Source organism: Narcine bancroftii, chromosome 8 (assembly GCF_036971445.1).
Source record: "Narcine bancroftii isolate sNarBan1 chromosome 8, sNarBan1.hap1, whole genome shotgun sequence".
NCBI classification, from domain to species: domain Eukaryota; kingdom Metazoa; phylum Chordata; class Chondrichthyes; order Torpediniformes; family Narcinidae; genus Narcine; species Narcine bancroftii.
In genome coordinates this window covers 44,364,274-44,380,694 of record NC_091476.1, presented here as the reverse complement: position 1 = coordinate 44,380,694, position 16,421 = coordinate 44,364,274, and the positions used below count along the sequence as shown (strand labels likewise).

At 39.1% G+C, this 16,421-nt stretch overlaps 1 protein-coding gene across 10 annotated transcripts in view; it reads right to left on the bottom strand.

Annotated features, from left to right (window-relative positions):
- The window catches only part of LOC138740624 (phospholipid-transporting ATPase IG-like), a 130,830-nt gene that overhangs the window by 14,536 nt on the left and 99,873 nt on the right, over positions 1-16,421 (bottom strand). For 5 of the 10 annotated variants that reach the window (XR_011343076.1, XM_069893529.1, XM_069893533.1 and 2 more), the window contains 7 exons: positions 14,736-14,907; positions 11,873-11,975; positions 11,091-11,236; positions 6,743-6,802; positions 6,299-6,426; positions 3,317-3,452; positions 1,142-1,207 (listed from right to left, as the gene is read on the bottom strand). Coding sequence is in view for 8 of the 10 variants with exons in the window: in XM_069893529.1 (XP_069749630.1) it covers positions 1,142-1,207; positions 3,317-3,452; positions 6,299-6,426; positions 6,743-6,802; positions 11,091-11,236; positions 11,873-11,975; positions 14,736-14,907 (811 nt within the window). In the remaining 2 variants the exon portion in view is untranslated. Of the gene's footprint in view, positions 1-1,141; positions 1,208-1,413; positions 1,493-3,316; positions 3,453-4,510; positions 5,543-6,298; positions 6,427-6,742; positions 6,803-7,294; positions 7,510-11,090; positions 11,237-11,872; positions 11,976-14,735; positions 14,908-16,421 lie in introns of those variants that run through there. The other 5 variants (XR_011343077.1, XM_069893534.1, XM_069893535.1 and 2 more) reach the window with 5 other exon arrangements.

Sequence of the window (16,421 nt, the reverse complement as noted above, 5' to 3'; positions counted from 1 at the left end):
ATGTGGTTTTCCCCATACTGCCATCATCCCAGCCCTCACCTACACATCTGCTGTGGCTCCCCCTCCCCTCCCACCACAAGCTCAAGGACAGGATTTTGCTCATCTTCTCCTGCCATCCTCTGCATTCAACATATTGTCCACCGCAATTTCCACCACCCAACTCATCTTCCCCTCCCTGCCTTCAGCAGGGACTGCTCACTCCAGGACTCTCTCGTCCACTCATTCCTTTCCATGGTACCAATGCCCATGACTGCAAGAAATGTTACACAATGCTCATACCTCCTCCTTCGCCACCATTCGGGACCACAAACAATATTTCTAAGTGAAGCAACACTACTTATGAATCTGTAGGGATCATTTATTGCATACAATGCTCCCATTGTGGCCTCCTCTACATTGGAGAGACTGAATGCAGACTGGGAAATAACTTAATTGAGCTCGTCACCACATCACCTTCCCTTCCCTCACATGGTTCTATTTGCCCTTTCCCCTTGTCTTTTACTGCCTATTATCCACATGCCTTCACCCCTTCCTCTTTTGGCTCCATTCACCAGCTCAGTCCACCAATCATTACTGGTCCATTTCACTCCTCCCCTTGTTATACTGCTATCTTCCCTCTCTATTCTGATGCACAATATTGAACCAAACAACAATTCTTTACTCTCTCCCTCCTCCACCCTCCCCACAGATGGGACGTACCTGTAGAGTACCTCCAACAGTTTTTTTTGTTAAACATGAAAATCTGCAGATCCAGTGATTGCAGTTGACACAAAAATGCTGGAGAAACCCAGATCGTGTCGTTAGGTTTAGAGTTAGGGAAGTCAGAGGGAGGAGGTGGCAGGTAGGCAACGTTAGAGCAGGTAGGTAAGGGAGGTCAGAGAAGGTGGTGGGGGGTGGAATGAATGTTTGGGGAAGTCAGAGGGAGGAGGTGGCAGGTAGGGAAAGTTAGAGCAGGTAGGTGAGGGAGGTCAGAGAAGGTGGTGGTGGTGGGGGGGGGGAACAGTTTTTTTTTTGCTTCTGATCTGAGAATATCACTTAACCTTGAAAAACTTGCAATAAAATTATGCCAGGACATCAGACAACAACATCAGAAGAGCTTGATTTTCACAAATGCTGAAAGATGATTATAAAATTCACAAACCTTAAAATTAACTGTAAATACCAAAACTGTAAAGACAATTGTACCAAAAGTCCAGTTTCCATAAACCTGTAATAGGCAACACAAAATTAAACATTAACTGAATTGAAGATTAATTAGGAAAATGGTCAATTAATTCTGTATTAAAACCCAAATTAAAAGAGAAAATATAAAATAAAATATTAATTGCTGCTAACAATATTTAACAAAATTAACATTTCTGATACAAGTTGCAAAAGGAATGAAATGCAGGTAAAACCCCTGGAATCCAGCACCTGTGAGGTTTGGTAGATGTCAGATAAGTGTATTTTCTGGTTGCTTGAGACTTTCTCTTACAATGTGCAACTAATACACCTGCATTAAGAATAAACAGTTTAAAAGACAAAAATACTATACTTGCACTGAACAAACTTCACTTGCATGAATATATAAACCTTAACGCATTTTACTTTATTTTCAGTCACATTCTATGAAAACATTTAACTGTTGCTGCATCTGCAGGTTCCTCTCCATCCATGATGCTGCCCAAAAGACGAACAATAAGATAGATAATTAACCCCCCCACCTTACAGATAAAGCCTCTGACCGGGGCAATTCTTACTAAACAGGGATAAAGGGACACTATGAGAGTCACCCCAAAGGCGAGCGGCATCAACCAGCTCTTCATCTTGGGATGACACCATTGCTGTTTCACAGAACTTTATTCTAACAGTTGTTAAGAGCAAAGTATGACCAAGGCTGCTGGGTGAACATTTGCTCTCATCTTCAAAAGTTTGTGTTACTTAAGAGAACATTTACAATTTTAAACAACCTATTTTTTTTTACCTGTTATCTCATTATTTATTTATTTTTTTTTTAAAAATCCTTTTTTTTTTTGCCAATTGCTTGAATTCCAGAATTTTACTGTTACATTTTTATCCTTTGGTGTGAAAATGCACTTGTCTGAAATGGACAGAATTTCAAAACTTCAACTGTACACAAGTACTATGTTAAAATGTTGTACTGATTTGAAAATTCAAACTTGACCTTCACATTTAAGCAAGTAGCATAGGTAGTGAATTGCAGGTTTATAAATAAATTCACATCCTATTTCATCCTGGGGCACATCATGGTCAGAATGAAATCCTAAATATTGTCACTCCTGCACAATTTTGGTCCAGGTCAGGAGCAAGGCAAATGCAGCCCCAAATTTACTCGTCACTTTCATAGAAGACGCACAGCTTGAAGCAATTTTTAAAAATCATGAAAAAGTTGCACCAAGGGCTACATCAAACAATTGACAATACAGTAAAATTCCCACTCTCTGGAATTCAAGCAACTGCCAAAAATAAAATTGCAGAAAATAAAGAGGTAAAAAATACAAAAGTTGAAAATTGCCCCCACCCCCCCACCCACCAGGCCAGTTCACCAATTTACGCAATATGCAATCTCAAGCAACCGGCAAAATCATCTACCAATCTCCATAGGTGGCGGATAGCAGGGATTTTACTGTATTCAAGTTAAGGAAAGCTTCAATGGCACAACAAATTTTAAGGATCAACAGATTATTAATGAATTTCATCTGTTTCCATAATTTAAATAAAAAATACAAGATTGCCAATTATTAGTGGTTCAACTACTCCTAATATCCTGAATAACGTCCAATCGCTTACATTTTCTGTTTATAGTGCTGCCTGTGTTGTTTCTGCCTATAAAAGAAAATGCTTCAACACAATTAATTTTATGACCGCACTTGAGAATAACTCTGAATGGATAAAATATAGTCATTTTATTCCTGATTATATGGTTAATTACACAAAACTACAAAATATTTACATAAAATTATGGGTCAGGATGGTTGACATAGTGGTTAATGCAACACCTTTACAACACCAGTGATTGGGACCGGGGTTTGAATCCTGTCTATCTTTAGGGAGTTTGTATGTTCTCCCGGTATCTGCTTGGGTTTCTACCCACCCCCCCGGAGCTTTGGATTCCTCCCACCATTCAAAGGTTAATTGGGCATAAATTGGGCAGCATGGATTTGTGAGTTGAAATGGTCTATTGCGTGCTGTATATCCAAATTTAAATAACAGAGCAGGATAGTCAATTCATGTTTATTTTGAAGCAGATACATTTGTTAACAGTCAAAAGTGATAAAAATTTTACTGTCACCAATGAAAATATTTCAGTTCTGACCTGTCCATTTGCTGCAATGGATACATTATCATACAGGAAATATGCCCCAAAGAAAAATACCAGCCCATTGAAGAGCCCAAGCATGGTCCAATAAAGGAAAGGTTTCCACTGAAGCAATGCATTATTGGCAATGTTCCTGCAGGAAATAAAAGAAAAAAAATCATGCACCTGGCACATATAACCATATAACCATTTACGGAGCGGAAACAGGCCATGTTGGCCTTTCGAGTCCGCACCGGTTCACTGATTTTGTGCGCCCTCTTCTTCAAAACTTACAGCAAGTTAATAGAAAATGCAAAAAACATATACTATAGACATTTACTTGTGCTTGCATGAGTTGTTAAACACTTTCAGCTGAAATTACTGAAAATGTGCAGGGCTGTGAACTTTGCAAATTTCTGATTCTCAAAACAATAGGATAACCACTGATAACCATCTGAAATATGGAAAATTATTAGTGGTGCAATACAAATAAAACAAATAGCACACATCAGGGTTACATAAAGGCCAATGAACAACAGAAGAACTGCTTTAATGAATCTGAAATTTCAAACAGGGCAAAGAAAGCTCCATGTCCCCCTGATGAACGGGCCCTCTGCATAGCTTGAGGTGAGGAGAACCCTATCACACAAGGCGGCAGAACCAGACAACATCCAATCAAACATGCAACACCAATTTTGCAAACTAGCAGCAGCAATTTATTCTAACCTACAGCTGTAAATGACAAATCGAATTATTCCTGCTGTAGCAGTTCTATTGAACAATGTTCAAAAATGTATTTCTCAATGATTCCGGTCCTTTAGTACTTCATTTAAAATTGTTTCACAGTTCAATCAAGGTATGTAGAGAGTTTGTACAAAAAAAAATCACCCACAGTTAGAAATAGTTAGCTATCCACACCAATTCATCCTCTTGAACTGGAGAAAGTTTTGAAAAACAAAATGTGGCCCAATCAAAGACAGATAGACTTGGTGAGATGACAGGTGGAGGAACCCACAGAAAGACTTTAGATTCAGATTTATTGTCAGAATACATACATGGCATTCATTTACAACCCTAAGATTCCTTTTCCTGTGGGTGTGCCAGAATTATCACTAATTGGTAGTGCAAAAATAAACAGTACAGCATTGATAACATAATCAAAAGAACTGTAAACAGATGACAAATGAAAACAAAATGACTGTGCAATAAGAGCAAAGAAAATCAATACAGTGCACAAGAGTCCTTAAATTAGTTCCTGATTTAGTTTGTGTTGAGAAGTCTGATGGTAGAGGTGTAACCCCCCTGAGGAATTGTGGAGGAATTGCAATGGCATTAGGAGGGATACAATTAGACCACAGACAAGCAACAAGAGAAACAGTATGGCAGCATGAGAGCAAACACACACGCACTTGTTCTTCCTCGTTTTCATAAGTGACCGCAATGAAAGATTGAACAAAGTATCATGGCTAGAACAGAGCCTTGTCTAATCCTAGAGATTACGTCTGTTGTGGAGCTGCTGGTTGGATCTTGTATTGCAAGAAAAGATGAGACACACACGTAATGGAAACAAATTTCTGTGGAAAGGTGAATCTGTGGCAGGAGCTCCACATTCACTCCTACTTGAAAGAGTCAAAGTCAAGGGCCATTTTCTGTGGATTTCTTGGTTGTTGCACAAAAACACAAATTAATATTGAGAAAGACTTTAAAATGTTCCTTCCAGCAGGCAGTGACTGGTTGTCCTTGTTACTTCTGTTCCCGTTACTAAGTGAGTTGAGACATTGGGTTTCTGGGCTAAAGATGGTCTTCACCACACTGAAAGGTCTGTGCACATCCTGGCAGTCTTCTGGAGGGACTCAGCAGCTTGAGTAGTGGGAGAATAAGAAAAGTCAACTTTTCCAGATGGAACCCTTCATCAAGAGTGTGCCATTGCCTCTGCATCACCTTTCATAAGTCACATATTATGCTGGGTATCTGCTGGGGTGAAAGTTACAAGAGTCATATGGATATGGTCATAAATACTTTCAACTCTATTTTATCCATTTGCGTTTAGTATTTCAGCCACTTCTTGTTGATGTGCTCCATTTTGGTTCTTTTTCATTTCTAGAACTCAACCTTCAGTCACCCTTGCAGTTGTTTCTTTAATTTCAAGACTTGAAGTTTTCAGTTTAGGAATTATTTTTGAATACATCAAGTTCATCTTCATCCAATTGTACGTATAACCTGACAAAGCAGCATTTTCCAGTCCTCAGAGCAAACATACATGCAGACATTAACACACAAACAATACACATGCAGTACATATAAAAAAATATTATTAATAAATAATAGAATCTCAGAAGGTTTGTATGAGTAGTTCAGTCTCGCTGCCCATGGGAAGAATAATCAGCCTGGCTCTGAAACTCCAGTATCTCTTTCCCAAAGGGTTAGCTGAAAGATGCCACACATAGGGGGTAGGGGGTCCTCAAAAATTTTACAAATTCTTCAAATTCCAGTAGATCATGTTGATGGCAGGGTTGGGGGGGGAGAGCTTTAGAGACCCCATTGATCCTCTCTACCTCTCTTATGGTCCTCTACCAGTCTCAAATCAATCCCAGTGTTTTTTTGGTACAGAAGGGAGTCTCATCATAGCTGTCAATTATGATTCATACCTTTCCCCATTGCCTGTTATTTATCTCCACACTGAATTAGTGAATCTCCTGATAAGACTTCAAATTTAAGGAAGATCACAATTAGAATTAATACAGATTAATTCAATGAATTAAAATTATTGAAGAGCAAGCTTTTATTAATGAACTGCCAGCATTAGGGGAGTGACCAAAACAACTCCCTTTCTTTAAAAGCATTCTAAACTGAAAACATGCTTGAAAAATAATATCACAAGCAGTTTAAGAGGTTTATTAAATCTTGCTGCCCTGTGTTATATTAGAGCATTTGTTTGCTAATTTTATAATCCACATCAGAAAACGAATGAACTCTAGGATAAAGATAATTGCTACTAACCTGTAAAGAGAGGGATCTTTTTTCAGTATTTCAATGTTTATATGCTGTTCCACCAGACTATACAAAAGGATTGGCAGAGAAGTGAAGCAGATATTATAAAGCGTGAGGTAAGTTGCATCATATATTGGCTTGAGAAAGGGAGAGAAAATAGATGAATATAAAATACTGTAATTGGAGCATTAATTAACAATCTAGTAAGGTAAACTGGTGTCTTAGGTTTGCAGTTCACAGAAGGCATTGGGAAGGGTGGATGGGTGGAGTACAGCATTTGGTTTATTGGTAAGTTGACTAAATGAGAAATAAATATTATGAATGAGGTTTAATTTGAGAACCATGTCCCCAGCAGTCAAAAGTCTTCCATCACGGCAAGAGCAAATTTACCAACCAGTTAGCCAGTCCTCCTCCCCACCAATCTGTACCACAAACTGATACGGCAATACTAACCTGCTGAGAAAATCCACAGAAGAATTGGTATAAAAACTGAGGTAAAATGAAGCAAAGATTCTGGAAAATAAAGTGAACACCAAATAAAATTTGCAATTTGCAAATACATTTAATCTTTTGTTACCCTCAAGGAACTATTAGCAAATTATAGAACTGACTGGGATTACAAGACCATGGGATACCCCTCAAATATTAAAACATACGACACTGATCACTTATTTGTAGAAATGTCAAATTGTTCTAATTGTTCAAAACTGCAAATGCTATTGGCAGGGTCTGGCTGAAAATGAACAGCTCTTGTGCTCTCATTTCCAAGTCAGTTTACCCAGTCAGGGACACAAGCAAGTTGTTTTTTTTGAACTAACTGCAATTGTGAATGTACAGATTATCCGAAAAGGTCAGGACCGGGCATATGTGGGATAAATGGTTTTTTCAGATAACTGGTCTTTTTTTCAGCCCAGTGGTAACAGCAAATCACTTGTAACAGTGTTTCCACAACCACAAGCATCAAGGGAAGGCCTTTTAAGCATTAAAATAACATTCAATTCTCACAGAAAACAATGCTGGCCATCGCTGATCACCAACACCTCCCCATCGAGGCCCCGCTGCTGCCGGGAGCTCACTCTCCTTGATGATGCCAGGACAAGGGATTCTTCCAACTGGTTGAGGCTGGGAGATAGTGGCATGCAGTTTGAGAGGGAGAGTTGGAGAGAAAAGTCAATAGGGGAAGGTAAAGAGGAAATGGAAAGACAGGGGGAGGGAGTTACCTGAAACGAGAACAATTGTCGTTCAAATTTCACGTCAGTTGAATTTATTTTTCAACCTGTGAGGTCAGTTTGGCTCCGAAAAATTTTGGATAGATGAGGATTTCTGATTCGTTTGGATGTCCTCACTTATACAAAAAATGAGGATTTCAAAGAATTAGATTTTGGATAATCTGAGTTGTACTGTATTTATACGTATCCTTTGTTTAATGGCACATTGTGGTAATTTAATTTATACTATAGTAGATGGTGTATCTTGTAGTATGCAAGAATGTCAGTTCATCTGTACATTGTACTTGTGTATATAAAACAATGAATTCTCAAATACATTTAATCCAGCCAATGCAAGATATCAAACTGCAGACCTATCTTTCCTCTCAGATGGATGCAAATATTCTCACCATTATTATAGAGTAGAGGACTATTCTATTAGAGTATTCTGGCCTTGTTGATCCGTCAGCAAGTTTAGTTATTTTTTAAAGTGTTTGCCACTTTATGAATTCAAACCATCAGCTGGATAATGAGATGGTGCAATTACCTCAGTAACTTTATGAATATGACTGAGGCAGGTACATACTGCTTGCAGAACAACTGCATTATGTTAAGGTCCTAAATATAGTTTACAAACTAGAATGTAAATAGCATAACACCTTCAATACTCAGAATTTAGGACAATATTATGAATGGAGCTGCAAGCCCACACATTTAAAATTGTTGTGTTACTACAACTCAGTAACAAAATTAAGTGGAAAACAAATAACCATTTGTAACTTTTCAAAATGTTTTAACTCAAAAGATAAAGCAGCAAGTAATAGAGCAGTAGCCAAACACTCAAATAGGGTCCATACAAACTCATTTGGCTTATCTCAGCAATTTGGATAAAAAGGAGATAAAATTCAGTAAGCAAGCCAACACATTTTCTTTATCCGTTTGAATTTTAATCAGTTTGAATTCAGAAAGCATACCTGTGGGTTCAAGTTCAAATTCAAGCCAAATATGTGAGCTACATGTCAATAAATCTGGCATTTCCACTGAACATCTAGGCAGGGACTGACTACCGAAGATAAATATTTATGTCACAGGTAATAATCAACTAATAGTACCACGATGGCAATAACCTTTGCTTTTAATACAAGGGGAGTCACATTCAGTCCATAAGTCACAGGAGCAGAACTAGGCCATTTGTTCCATTGAGGCACAAGACTAATCCCAGGGTACACATTTGTTACCTACTGTTTCCTGATAGCCAGCCAATTTAACTCTTCTGTAATGATATTAACATCAAACTACATCTTCTGATAATGCACATGTAGAACATCTACTGGCTCGCCTCTACCACAATTTGATTTTTCAAATAATTCTAATACAAAACCGTTAATTTTATCCAACTACCATTAATTTTTCTAAATGCCCTGTGAAAATGTCTTTAATAACTTCCTACATTTTCTATAACAGATATAAAGTTAATTTGCTTGCACCATCTCCCTCCCTTTTTGAAGGTCTTATAGTTTCTATTTGCAATTTCATATGGTCATGCATGCTCCAAAGTTTTCATATTTAAAACTAACATGAACCAGCATCTTTATTTTAGACCAGAGATGAAATACATCAGAACTGAACCCTCTTAGTCTGTAGCTCCAATGGTTCAGAATCGCTCTTCCCTCAACCTATCACTCCCCTGCCAGAAAAAGTTATTTTTAAGAAATCCCAATTTAAATATTTCTACTTATTATTTCTATCTTTCCTAGTGAAGTTTGATGCCACGCACACCTTTTATTCACTTTTACATTAATTCCCATGCCTCACTTTCCATAGGACCAAAATCTTTCTATTAAATATCTTTTACAGTCCATCAAAATCCAGTGCCTAAAGCATACTATAACAGAAGTGTTTGGCGACATGAATTTTGACAGTGACTCTTTACATTATGACCGTTACAACTGAAACAAATATAGTAATGTCACACATCAAAACACCTTCATATTATTCCAAGTAATTCACATAACACAATAGTATAGGCCCTTTGGCTCAAGATGTTGTACCTGCCTATATAAACCTACCTACCCTATCATCAATCTGACCACTCCTCTCCCAGAACTCTCCACTTTTCTAACTTCCACGTGCCCATTTAAGAGTCTCTTAAATGTCTGTTGTACTAGCCTCTATCACCCCAGCAGTGCATTGCAGGCACCCACCACTCTGTAAAAACCTACCTCTAACATCTCCCCTAAACCTTCCTCTACTCACCTTGAACAGATGTCCTCTGGTACTGGCCACTGCTGCTCTGGGGAAGAAAATGTGCTGGGTGTCTACTCTATGCCTCTCATACACCTCTATTAAGTCATTTTTCACCTTTTGTTGCTCAAAGAGAAAAACCCTCACTTGCTCAACTTTTCTTCACAAGATGTTCTCTAATCCAGGCAGCTGATGACAAATAGAGACAAAGGCTGCCAGGGCTGGAATCAGATAGAACCAAAGTTGTATACATAAGACAGTCGTGATATAAAGAGACACCAGAGAGATGAAGGGGGAGGGGAAGATGGAGAAGAATGTGATGTGATTGAGCAGAGAGGGCTGGGGAGGGGAAAGAGGAAAGAACACAAGTAGTTACCTGAAATTGGAATATTCAACATTCATACCATTGGGCTATAGACTGGCCAGGCAGAATGTGAGGTGTTCTGCTCATTTACAGTTGTCCTCACTTAGGAATGGACAAGTTGGCTTGAGAATGGGAAGAAGCTGAAATGGTGTGCAACCAGGAGCTTGAATGGCCATTTTGACAAAGCGAAGTTGCTCTGCAAAACTGTCCCGAAGTCTGCACTTGGTCTCACAGGAGTCCACATTGGAAGAACTGAATTACATGGAGCAGGCTGAGGTGCTGCATGTGAATTTTTGCCTCTTATAAGGCTGATGACATTCAAGGTGGGGACAAGAGGAACTGTATCCCCATTCCATTTGGAGGGAGGGATGCAAGAGAACACAGACTGAGAAAAACCAGGAGCTGGCTCTATTGACCAAAGCCAAGAGAAAGCTGTGTCTGTAAAAGGAGGACATTTCTGATGTTGTGGAATGAACAGCCTCAACTTGACAGCAGAGACAGAAAAACTAGGAGAAAGAGTGGGAAGAGATGTAGTCAAGGTAGCTGTGGGAGTCAATGGGTTTGCAGGAAATATCAGCATATAGTTTGAGATGAGAGACAGATATAGAAACTGTTTCACTGTTGCTGGATTATAGAGCAAAATTAGCAAACTACCAATATCAAAACACCACCCCTCCAAGGATACTATGGGAATACTGATAGCCTACTTCCAACTCAGTGTATTTGCCAGATGCGTTCCATTCCAAGAGATTTTAAATTTTGCTTGTGACAGCCTTGGACTACAGCAGGATTACACTCCAGTGGCATGTTTGAGGAACAGATATATTAACACTGATTGTGGACCCTTTTGGTCAAGGGCTGAATTAAGCCTGAAGGATGCCATGACTCCAGGAAACAAGAGACAGGAATAAACACGAAGTAAAACAGGCAAAGTATAGTACAATAAAAACATGGATTTATACATAAAATATATTAATTGGCAGACCTTGTAAAAGAAATACTGCACAAGTTGTGCTATCCGGATGTAGTACAAATGTCCATGAGCAAGTAGAAGTTTTCGTAGGTGTTTGAACTTTGGTATTGCATAATCACTATTTCTGGCTGCTTGGCGCCCTTCCTTGCCTTTTAAACCTGAAATTAAAGATTTAAAGTATTTCAAAGCTTGTAAATAAAAAAAAAATTAACTCTTGCTGGATACTGAGGTGTTAGGGACAAAATTGCATCAGAACAATTGGTGAAAGAATTCAGGTACAAATTCTATTATGGTTCAGGAACTATTAAACATATATCAGGGAGTAAGCCACTTTGGTCTTTGGTCTTGTCCCATTACTTATTAACATGGTTGATCCTTTTCTTTCCTCTTCTCATCTGATCCCAAATTCATCACTCATTCCCTTTGGAACAAAAATCTGCAAACCTCTACTTCGATAAGATGCAAAAAAAAAACCAGATTATCCAAAGCCCTGTAAATAAATAAAAAATCCAGGTTCACACCAAGCCTGAAAATTCATTCCAGAAATCCATCTGGAGTGACTTTGCTCGATATACCCATCCTCAGGAGAACGAAACAAATACTGAATAAAAAAACTTGTATACAGCATTTCCAATAGAACATGCCATAGACTAGATCACTGGACAAGGTTTTTTGGTATGAAGAAAATAGATAACAATGAAAGCAAGAGATGAAATTACAAATTATTTACAAATGTTGCCAACTAATTTACAATCAATCTCATTGTTCTGTTTGAACTTTGAATATCTTCTTACCAATCCCAACATGTGCTTCCAGAACCATACTGACATCATTTGCACCGTCACCAATGGCTAAAGTTATGGGATGATCTTTAGTGTTTTTCACCATTTTTACAATCTGAAATAAAATAAAAAAATGTGAAAATGGTTTGATTTCTGTTTTGTAAAAATGTTCTCACTAGAAGGATAAAAGATTTACCTCCTGGTGAGAAAATAGATTTGTACTACCATGTAACCTAAACAGTAATAGGTTTTACAATGGGAAGGGATGAAATTGGTTTTGCAACAGTATTAGAAATTAAGTAGTGAGAGCAAGTGGATACCCTGAACAAGAGGAATTGAATGGAGAAAGTTTGACCTAAAAAGTGGAAAATGGACATTATCAGCCAAACAAATTATCTATGTTTTAAATATTGAAGACCTATTAAACAGAAAGTTGAACTATTAATGGCATTAATTCTGATGACCCATAATATTCTTTCTTTGGCTTGGTTTCGCGGATGAAGATTTATGGAGGGGGTAAATGTCCACGTCTGCTGCAGGTTTGTTGGTGACTGACAAGTCCGATGCGGGACAGGCAGACACGGCTGCAGCGGTTGCAAGGGAAAATTGGTTGGTTGGGGTTGGGTTTTTCCTCCTTTGTCTTTTGTCAGTGAGGTGGGCTCTGCGGTCTTCTTCAAAGGAGGTTGCTGCCCGTCGAACTGTGAGGCACCAAGATGCACGGTTTGAGGCGATTCAGCCCACTGGCGGTGGTCAATGTGGCAGGCACCAAGAGATTTCTTTAAGCAGTCCTTGTACCTCTTCTTTGGTGCACCTCTAACTTGGTGGCCAGTGGAGAGCTCGCCATAATATTAACCTTCCCACAAATGCTGCCCTACCGGAATATTTCCAATACTGCTTCAATTTCAGATTCTGTTCCATTGGCTTATCGCTTTTATTTTAAACCTCGAGCTATTACGATCAAATACATGGAAGCAACCTTGAAAAATTAACTTCAAAAACTAGTTGATTACTTTTAGTGGATACCATTCAGAAGCCATTTCTGGAAGTCAACATTGAGATAAAATACATTCAAATAAATTATTCAGCATTATAGCACGAAGCATTCAATGGGCAAGCAGACATGTATAAAGAGGGGAGCATTTTTGATTTATTAGCTCCCTTCAAAACACCCACCTGCATTGGAAGGAGTTACTCTGTCAAAAGGAAATAGTTAAAAGGTTAGGTCAGGTTATACCTAAACTACTGTCTACAGTACTGGTCACAAGGAATACTGGAGAGGGTGCAAAAGAAATTCACCAGAACACGCATGGCTTAGAGAATATTGGTTTTAAAGGAGAGATTGAATAGGCTGGGTTTATTTTGCTTGGCACAGGAGGCAGAGAGGTGATGTGATTAAAAAAGTGCATAAAATTTGAAGGAGAGACTCAGATGGAATAGATATCAAAAAAATCCCATGGCACAGGCATGCAAAACAAAAGGGAATTCATCTAGGAGGTTCAGAAGGGATCTAAGGGACTCTTCATACAAAAGGTGGTTGGTCTAGAATATACTGTAATGAACAAAGGGTGAAGACTGATATCCTCAGTACATTTAAGAACATCATATACTAGAGCAGTCGTTCTCAACCTTTTTTTGGCTATGGCCCTCTTACGACTCTGCTCAAGGCTATGAGACCCCTTCTCTGTGAACCAGTTTGTTTTTCTCGCTTACTGCCCCCCCCCCCAAAATGTGCTGTGGCCTCCAAGGGTGCCATATGACCCCCCCCCTCCCCCCCCACTGATGAGAATGGCTGTACATGAGGACATGTACTTAAGGTAGAGAGGGGCAGGGAGTTTAAAGGGGTACAAATTTTTTTTTAAATATACAGGCATAAGTGTCATGAACGGGCTGCCAGAAGTAGTGGTGGAAGAGTATACAATAGTGGGATTTATGAGGCTTCAAGATAGACATGTGAATATGATGGGGATGGAGAGATATATATCATACACAGCAGCAGTGTTGGTTTAACATGGACATCATGTTCAGAACAGACATGATCTGTAGAGCCTGTTCCTGCATGGTTTTATACGAGAATCATTCATACAAGTACACAAGATCACTGAAGATCAGAAGGCTGTGGACCTAATGCGGCAAAATGGGGTTAGTGTGGATATGTACAATGGTGGGCATGGAAGGTGATCTGAAAAGCCTGTTTCTGTGTTTATGGGACCATGCTTATAAATTAGCATACAACTGTTAGTAAATGACTGCAACTAAAACTCAGTGGTTTCTCATTACATCTTAATCCACGGTTCAGGATATTAAAAACTTTTGATAAAATGGAAGCTGAATTAGTTCGCAAACATCAAATAGAGTCCAGGTAAATCTCCTAGATTTAGATAAGAGCTTTATCCTGTTAAATGTGGTAGGAAAATACTTGGAATATTCTTTGAAAAGGATGAATAAAAAATGATCAAAACATATCTTTAGTAATGGAACTCAACAGCAGGAATTGTAAAGGGCAACGCAATGTTGTGCAATCAAGATCTAAAGATATTTCCAACATATAAAAAAGAGATACATTTTGAAAACAAAGGCACAGAGATGAAGATAATTCAGGATATTTAAGTGCTAACTGAAGATGCACTTGTATTGTCACATTTAGTACATGTCCCAAAGCATCCTTTTTGCTTCACGACGGAGGGTGGCAGATTCCTGTATGCCAATGAATTACAGGGTTTAAAAAGAATATTCTTTACAAACTTTTGACAAAGCGCGAGAAGAATGTGGAAAATGGGGTTCTCAGAGAATGATGCATGCATCCAACAGAGAGTGGAAGGATTCATCCACAAATAGACATTAAACAACAGCAAAAACCAAGGGTTGTTATGTATACCTGGGCTTTCTGCAGTGGGGCCATGCGGCAGCACAAGACAGCAGTGCACCTCTTGCATATTTGTAGCAGCAGGTTTTTGTAGTTACTTGTGCCATCCTGGGTTGGTTTTAGTATTAATGACAGAGCTGCACCATCTATGATCAAGCCATATTCCTGCGTAACAGACCAACTTCTAGAACAGAATTTAAAATGTGATGAACAGCACAATTCTAAAAGATCTCCTCCACATCCAAGAGCATCATTGATAATGAGCAGATTCGAATGATCAACATACAAAGAATTGCTGGAGAAATGTAGTTACTTGAAAGGTGTGGACTTTAATACAAGTAATTAGGAATGAGGGAGATAAACAGAGCATGGATCAAAACATGGAATTAGATTGTCGTGGCCATTGCAGAGGTTTGGTGGACATAAGGAAAGGATTGGCTGATGCAAGTTCGAGGTTTAGAGAGATCAAAAGGAATAGAGGTTAAAGGTGGGGTATGGCAGTGCTAATTAGGGATAATCTAACAGGTGCACAACAGAGGGATTGTCTTCTGAGCCTTTGTGGGTTGAAGTGAGAAACAGGAAGGGAGCAATCATTCTACTGGGATTATTCTAAAGAGCCTCAAACAGCCGCCGGGACACTGAGGAGCAGATAAGTAGCAGGATTGCTGTTATGGGGGATCTTCAACTTCTAACATTGGCACCTCCTCAGTACAATTGGATCAGATGGGGAAAAATTTGTCCGGTGTCCAATGATTCCTGAAAGAACACTGGTATCTTGACAATCCGACTCGAAGAGAGGCCATTCTGGAATTAGCACTGGACAATGAACCTGGTCAGGTGACAAACCTCTCAGGAGGTGAACATTTCTGAGACAGTGTCCACAACCTGAACTTTAGCATAGTTAGGGACAAGGATAGGAGCAGACAAAGTGGGAAAGTGTTTAGTTGGGGAAGGGATCGTTACAATGGGATAAGACAGAAACTGAGGAGAGAAAATTGGAAACATGTTCTAAGGGAAACATGCCAAAATGTGGAAGGTGTTTAGGGAGAACATACATGGTGTTTTGAATAGGTTTGTCCCAGTGAGATGGAAAGTTGGATAAAGGAGCTGTCATTGACAAAAGAGGAGGGACCAATGGTCAGGAGGAAGCATACACAAGGTTGAGGAAACAAAGGCTCACAAGTATTATACAGTTGCTAGGAAGGAACTTAAGGAAGGACTAGAGGAGAACTAGAAAGGAGCATGAGAAGACCCTGGTAAGGAGGATTAAGGAAAACCTTATGGCATTCTACACATGTGAAGAAGGAAGACTAGAGCAATGTTTGGACCAATTAGGGATGAGGGTTGGGGGAAGGAAGAATATATTCATGGAGCAGAGGAGGTCCAATAGAAGACTTTGCTTCACTGTTCACTAGGGAGAGGGACCTTGGTCAATATGAGATCAGCATAGAACAGGCTAATGTGCTGGAGAATGTTGAGGTTAAGAAATAAGTACTGGGGATCTTCTAAAAAAAATATCTGGACAGGTAAGTCTGCAGAATCAGATGGATATACACTAATTTTCTTCAGGAAGCAAAGGAAGGGACTAGTGGTGAGGCATCTTAGGGACAAGATTTACAAAGAGAGATGCATAGTCTCCTTGGATACAGCATGGCCTTTTGAGGGCAAGTCATACCTCATGAGAATGAGTTTTTGAAG